General features: G+C 45.9%; 1 protein-coding gene across 1 annotated transcript; it reads left to right on the forward strand.

Annotated features, from left to right (window-relative positions):
* The first annotated feature begins 223 nt into the window (after nucleotides 1-223).
* On the forward strand, nucleotides 224-6142 carry kat8 (K(lysine) acetyltransferase 8). Its single transcript, XM_030736520.1, has 11 exons — nucleotides 224-643; nucleotides 1170-1244; nucleotides 1357-1535; nucleotides 1606-1659; nucleotides 1749-1913; nucleotides 3326-3415; nucleotides 3490-3630; nucleotides 3755-3848; nucleotides 4880-5030; nucleotides 5353-5507; nucleotides 5964-6142. Exons 1-11 carry the CDS (start codon nucleotides 325-327, stop codon nucleotides 6026-6028), a joined length of 1488 nt encoding a protein of 495 aa, XP_030592380.1. The 5' UTR covers nucleotides 224-324; the 3' UTR covers nucleotides 6029-6142.
* The last annotated feature ends 1241 nt before the right edge of the window (nucleotides 6143-7383 follow it).

Here is a 7383-nt window from a genome sequence, read left to right on the forward strand (position 1 = left end):
TAGGGGACGTTATAAATTATTTCCTTTGGCGCATATTCCTGAATTTGTATTTAAATCAAGTCTCAAGAACTAAAAATTCATTTAAAACAGAATAAAATTTAAATCTTTGTTTTTTACGTGGCTTTAAATTTGTTAAACATCAGGAGTTAATCCGCGGGGCGGAATCATAACGTCACGGCGCTAAGACTCATGGGAGATGTAGTTGCTTTACTGTAAAAGAGGCGGATCGTAACCTACGCCATCTTGGCCGTTTTCCTCCGTTTAGGCCGTCCTATCTTTGAGCTGCGCAGAGGCGTGCGTGGCTGGTTTTAAACGGGTGAGGTTATGACTGGCGGGAGTGACTTTCACAAGGGCTACGCTAATAACAAGGACTCGGAGCCCAGGATGGACGTGGACATGGATTCGAGTCATATGGAAGGTGAGCGGGGAGAGCTAGACGGCAGCATCCCGGCTGCGTGCTCCTCTAACGGCAGTGGAGGAGAAGAGGATGAGGCGGACGGCCTCGGCCGCTCCAGAGACGCAGGGAGCTCGAGTAGTCAGCACACCCCGGACGGAGGAGGGGTGCTCGGCGGCGGAAGGGAGCAGGAGGTCTCGGTGGAAATCGGAGAGACTTATTTATGTCAAAGAGCCGACAAGACGTGGCGTGAGTGACCACTTTGCTCTGCTGTTTCTTCCTGACTTTCGTTGGCTTGTTAGCTGTCGTGTTTTTGTGGAGTCAGTCCTTCAGTTTGGGTGAAAAACTCCCACCAAGCAGTTAAAAATGTCCAAAGAGAAATTTAAATGACTCGCATAAAGTCCCAAATGGCATTAGTCCTAAAGCGTAATCCAGCCATTTTTAGCTGAGGGGAGCTTTTTGGGGATTTCTAGAAAATTCGCTTTGAGTGTTTAAACACTGACACTTTAAACAACACCCCCCCCCCCCCCCCCCCCCCCAATCTATGACATAACCACAATAAACACCCTAAAGTGTCATTTTGTCTGATTATATCTTTGCCGAATTCAGTAATACATCCGAGCATAATAAGTGAGAGTTTAACAGTCAGCATATATTAAGTTTATTGGCTGATAAAAGGCAGCCAATCATTCAAGTCTCAGTCTGAACGGAGTTCGGTGAGAAGCTGCTGGTACCGGCGGTGAGTCTCATCAGATGGTTGTTGCTCCTTTTGCAGACACAGCAGAGGTTATTCAGTCCCGACTGAACGAGCAGGAGGGCAGGGAGGAGTTTTATGTCCACTATGTCGGATGTAAGTACAAGACTACTGTATAATATTTTTGTATACTCGCTCATATTGCAGAGATAGGCCCTGCTCCTTCTCTTGAACCTGTGGTCCTCTGTCTTTCTCTGCATGCTTGCAGTTAATAGGCGCCTTGATGAGTGGGTGGGTAAGTCCCGCCTGGCACTCACGAAGACGGTGAAGGACGCAGTGAGAAAGAGCACGGAGATCGGCGGCGTTGGAGATCTGGGTGACCAGCCCGAGAGGAAGATCACCCGGAACCAGAAGCGCAAGCACGATGAGATCAACCATGTGCAGAAGGTAGAGAGTGTGTGAGCTATTTAATGAGCTTTGTGGTGTTTCAGTCATCTCATGGAGCTTTTCTCTGCAGACGTATGCAGAGATGGATCCAACGACCGCTGCGCTTGAGAAGGAGCATGAGGCGGTGTGTAATTAGAGCCACTTTTCTTACTTCCTCTTTTTACACCATTTCTGTCATTTGGTTAATAAGCTAATCATTTCACTCATGTTCAGATCACCAAAGTGAAATATGTGGATAAGATCCAGATCGGAAACTTTGAGATCGACGCCTGGTACTTCTCACCGTTTCCTGAGGACTACGGCAAGCAGCCCAAGCTGTGGATCTGCGAGTACTGCCTCAAGTACATGAAGTACGAGAAGACGTTCAGATATCACCTGGTCAGTCCAGCTGTCACCTCACCTTAGGACGTTTGAGTGTGTGTGTGTGCGCGTCTCATGGAGTCATAGCTACTTCTCTGCCATGTTTATTGGGTCATTGAATGACTTTTGAAATGGGTAAGGGGGGGGGGACGTGGTTGAAGAAGAGCGTTAGAGGATAGTTCTGGATTTTTTTCAGCCTGAGGAGATTCTTAAAAACATCACACTAACATGGTCCTGTCATGGGAATTAATGTCAGTTATTCACAAATCTGATAAATCTGATGGAAATTTTAACACAAGATGCTGTTCAGCAAGTCCAGTTTTCATGTGTGCAGCTTGGTGGTCCTTCTGGCTGATGCCACAGAGAATGTAACCCCCCCACAGTACTTCACCAAAAAAAAGAGCTACCAAGTGATGCATCTTTGCCTCCAGGGATCAAACCCAGAAGTGCTCCTCAGTATTTAAACTGTGACACCATCTGCTTGTGAAGAGACCTGCAGCTCACAGTTTGTTTTCATTGAGCTGATGCTGCTCCTGACAGCTGATTGAGACTTCTGCTGGGAACCTTTTGTAGAGTGACGTCGCCAGCATTTATGCTCGAGTGTGCTGCGTTACGTGTTAATTACACATTTGTCCCTCAGGTTTTTCCTCTTCTTCATGCCTTCCTCCTCATCCATCCTGGTAGTTTCAGCAATCTCCAGCCAGGAATTTGTTGACATCTGTGAGTTTTTATATTGAGGGGATCATTATTCTTCTCTCACTGATCCATTCAAGAACTGAGGTGAAGAAATACCTGGAAATGGATAAGAGTACTGAACTAAAGTACTAAAATCCAAAGTACTGAACAGGCCAGTCATAATATTTACAGATGTGTCGATGCGACGCTCATTTACATTTCCAGGGTGGAGCATGTCAGGTGTAGGTTTTCAGAAGGGTCTGTGGTTATGATGGACCTGCAGTGTAAATCCCCCGTGATGGTGAAAGCGAAGCAGCTGCGTGCACTGATGGAACCGCACCAGCTGTCGGTGTCACATGGCTTTGAAATCCCACCCAGAACTCCAGCTCATCTTCAGGCGTGTAATCCATGTTTTTCGTGACAGGTGCAGCAGCTTCCTGTCCCGTCGCTTCACCTGCACAAAACACCCAGGTGTGAAAACGGGGCTCAGTTCCTCTTCCTGTCAGGAACGCTGTAGACTCGTTGAGTTTGTGCATCCAGCACACACAGTAATTCACCCTGATGAAACTCACAAAATGAATCAACTCAGTAAATTCCTACTGCTCTGACTCAGTGCCGCCTCCTGCTGCACAAAGGAAGTTTTTATGTGGATCTAAATTTGTATTTTTGTCATTATTCTGGTTCCATTTGTTAAATCAGGCAGTATTCATCATCAATGAGTAATGTTTTTGACCTTTGACCTTTTGCCTCCTCAGTCACACTGTCAGTGGAGGCAGCCTCCGGGCAAAGAGATTTATAGGAGGAGCAACATATCGGTGTTTGAAGTGGACGGGAGAGACCACAAGGTGAGCACACCTGAGCACGTGAGCCCTCTGACGGGTTCTGCGGCCTGTCGCTGACTGTTGGTCTCTGTCTGCAGATCTACTGTCAGAATCTTTGTCTACTAGCAAAATTATTTCTTGACCACAAGACGCTTTATTTTGACGTGGAGCCCTTCATCTTCTACATCCTCACTGAAGTCAACAAACAGGGAGCGCACATCGTCGGCTACTTCTCCAAAGTGAGTCTCAGCAGCGAGGGCTCAGACGGCACGTTTTGCTGTGTTTTTACAGCGTGCAGACCTCAAAGATGGTTTCCTCATTAATTTTAGACTCATCATCATGACTGTTTTTCTTTTTTTGCAGGAGAAAGAGTCTCCAGACGGGAATAACGTGGCGTGTATACTCACACTACCGCCTTATCAACGCAGAGGCTACGGGAAGTTCCTCATAGCTTTCAGTAAGTAAGTGTGTGTGTGTGTGTGTGTGTGTGTGTGTGTGTGTGTGTGAGATATCTAAGCTTCCTTGAAGGTTTTATTTAAAAGTTGGGACTTTCATATGTGATTCAAATAAGTTGTTTCATGTTTGTAATAAAACTGAAAGCTGCAGTGAAGCCGACTGGAAGCCTAATTCCCTCCACCAATGAGCTTCAGTCCTGGATAGATTTTGCAGGTGTGTGAAAGGCCGGGGGTCTGGGGGTTGCCTAAGATGAGGCTGACTATGCACCTCGGTGACGAGCTCTTTCCCCGCCACTTTTACGCTTCGATAGCCGATTGTGTTGTCCACCTTCCAGCTCGTTGTGTTTCGCCTTCTTATCTGCAGGATCCACTTTAAGTTGTCATTTAAATTGAACTATTATTTTTGATAGGCTGCTGCTGATTGGTTCTGTCAGAAAACTATAACTCATGCTACTACACTGGAGCACATGGCCAAATCTTTCAATGCATCCATTCATTTGTGCGCTCATTTAGGAATATTGGTGCGCTGTACGCAGTGATGTGCCAGCACGATCGCGCCTCAGACATCCAGAACTGGAGCTTATGTGATCGGTTCAGTTTGTTTGCAGGTTTACTCAAAGTTCTGGAAAGATTTGCAGGAATATTTCAGAGATGGAGGTTGAAAACACACACACACACACACACACACACACACACACACACACACACACACACACACACACACACTCTTTAGTAAATACAGACCCAGTCAAACACAGTCCAAAGACATGGATGTTAGGTTAATGAGTGAGTCTAAATTGGCTCTAGGTGTGAGTAGTGATCTCTGTGTTAGCCCCGTACCCCACCTCTCGCTCCATCCCAGTTTAATAAGCTGAAGAACATGGATGGATGGACGGATGGATGGATGGACGGATGGATGGATGGGAGTTCCATGTTCCAGTGTCTTACAGCTTGATTACACCAAACAAAACAAGCGATGAAGCAGAAATGCTCGCTGGCAGCAGCTCTAATAACACGCCTTTTTGCGCTGCAGGTTACGAGCTGTCTAAGCTGGAGAACACGGTGGGGTCTCCAGAGAAGCCGCTCTCTGATCTGGGGAAGCTCAGCTACCGAAGCTACTGGTCCTGGGTTCTGCTAGAGATCCTACGGGACTTCAGAGGAACACTGTCCATCAAAGATCTCAGGTAGACGCACAAAAACACGACTGCTTTTTCACTGCAAACATAGTGACCTGTTAGCTGAACATATACGACGAGGACGGCTTTTATGAAAAGATGAAATTTCTGCAGCACCCTCTGGGATTCTTAGAAATGTGCACCTGAAAATCTTTGGCGGCTCAGAGAAATCTGAAGCTCTGCTGCTGTTGTAATGCATTTTTATAGCAAACACATTCAGAACTTTCCATGTTGTTTACGTGATCATAAACTATTAAAAATGAGAAACCAAAACCCGGGAGGAAGGACCGTTCCCTGCCGTCTCTGATTTTACTGTTCTCTGCTCTCTCAGCCAGATGACCAGCATCACGCAGAGTGACATCATCAGCACGCTGCAGTCGCTCAACATGGTGAAATACTGGAAAGGTCAGCACGTTATCTGTGTGACGCCCAAACTGGTGGAGGAGCACCTGAAGAGCGCCCAGTACAAGAAACCACCAATCACAGGTACGAGCACACGCGGCACACCTGGATGATTAGCCCAGATGTTTTTGTTTTTAACTGCACGTGTTGAGCTCATGTTTTGTGGAAAACAGGACCTGATGAAAAGTTTGGAGTTAAATCAGCTGTGAAAGCTTCACAGCACATCGGTGTTGGTCACAGAGTGTGTGCAGCCAATACGTTCATTCTAACACCTTCTTAAGTTTCACGTTTAAATGTGTGAGGATCAAAGTTTGCTGGCTCTGATGTGCAGCTGTCACCCTAAAAATAAACTCCAGTAATGAGAGATTAAATCTATTAGTTTATGGATTCAGAGACTGTTCTGCAGTGTTGCTCTCTGCACGGTGCACACAGAGGAGTCAGGGTCTCAGATCTGAGCACTGCCCCCCCCTCAGTGTTTTAGCCTGCAGTGAACTTTCTAACGTTGTGCGTTTTGTGTGTTCTTTCTCGTCTCGTTCTCAGTGGACACGATGTGTTTGAAGTGGGCGCCTCCGAAAAACAAACAGGCCAAGTTGTCCAAGAAGTGAGAAACGGAGCCGATGACGTCTGTGTAATCTTCCACCAGGCTTTTCCTTTCACTGCTGTACATAGTTATTAGCATCTCCTGTCTGTATTTTTTTAAAATAAATCTCTAAATTAAAGATGTCTCCTGATCTGAGGTTACTAAATATTTGCTGCGAAGGGGAAAAAGTGCTTAATTAGAAAGATAAGAAGATCATTCCAGTGGAATAAAAGATCCTCATTAAATCAGCGGTGGAGGTTTTATGCCTTCATGTTCTTTTTATCACTTAAACTGTGAGCATGTGTCACACACACCAGAGCAGCTTTATTCTAGCTTTTTATTTTGCATCTTACATCTTATATTGTTTTCCATTCAGTGAAGCTTCATTACCTTCAGTGTAGTTTTTGGGTCGTGTGGTTTCAGCAGGAAGATTCGAATCTGAGTGGTACTTCTCAGATTTAATGTTTCTGTTCAAATGTTCAGTTTTATCTGTAAAACCCAAACTAACAGGAGTCATGTCAATGAACTGGATATAGGAAGATAAAGACCCTCCAAGATCAGATCCTGCTGTCTAAAGACGGCTGCAGTCTGTTCAGGTGTTTCTGATCAGCTGGTATTCCTCACGGTCCCAGGCTGGAGGAGCTAAATGCAGTCATCAACGTGGACGAGCCACACCTGAGCTTTGTGCTGCTGTGGATGGAAACGTGTGCATTTCGTAGGGCTTTAATGTGCTGCAGAAAACTGAATTTTATTTTTCAGCAGGTGCTGCGGCTCCACGACAGGTGAATTTTACCTGCTGACTGGCTGCAGGTGTCAGTTTAGTGACGCCTTTAAAAGCTTAGACTTCAGATTTTATTGCTTTTATTTCCTTGCTGACCGCTCATCGTTGTGACCGAGTTCAGTTGGTGAGACGGAGGGAAATTCACACCCTGTGCAGCAGAACAAACCGTTGAAAACAGGCCCCTCTTTAACAGCAGCTGCATTAACGTGGGTTTGATCATATCCCAGCTGCAGTGTTTGTTGCTCTGCATGCAGCTTCAGCTGTCAATGTGCTCTGAGACCTTCAATCCACAGTTTAAGATGAATTCCTGTCCTGTATGCAGTAGCTGTAGTTTGTCGCTGAAAGCTGTCAGGATGCTGCTGGATGTGTCTGAGTGTAAACTAACTCTTCACGGTGCTTTTGCACTCTCTCACTGCCAAACCGAGATTTCACCTAACGCAAACATCAGAGTCCCGGTCAGCTGTCCAGGGGCTGGTGTAACATCTGTATTGACCACAAGAAGGCAGCGGTGCTCCTAGTGACTGCTGATGGTTGGGAAAGAGAGGACCATTTTTATTTTATTTGAAGAATAGACCTTTGCCCTGTGTTTTAATTAGATT

Source organism: Archocentrus centrarchus, chromosome 8 (genome assembly GCF_007364275.1).
Source record: "Archocentrus centrarchus isolate MPI-CPG fArcCen1 chromosome 8, fArcCen1, whole genome shotgun sequence".
NCBI classification, from domain to species: domain Eukaryota; kingdom Metazoa; phylum Chordata; class Actinopteri; order Cichliformes; family Cichlidae; genus Archocentrus; species Archocentrus centrarchus.

Excerpts from the sequence above, each read along its gene's own strand:
- kat8 (XM_030736520.1), top strand. The coding sequence starts at position 325 with ATGACTGGCGGGAGTGACTTTCACAAGGGCTACGCTAATAACAAGGAC. Across the intron at positions 1,245-1,356 it reads TTATGTCCACTATGTCGGAT|TTAATAGGCGCCTTGATGAG; the intron begins GTAAGTACAAGA and ends GCATGCTTGCAG. Across the intron at positions 5,508-5,963 it reads CAAGAAACCACCAATCACAG|TGGACACGATGTGTTTGAAG; the intron begins GTACGAGCACAC and ends TCTCGTTCTCAG.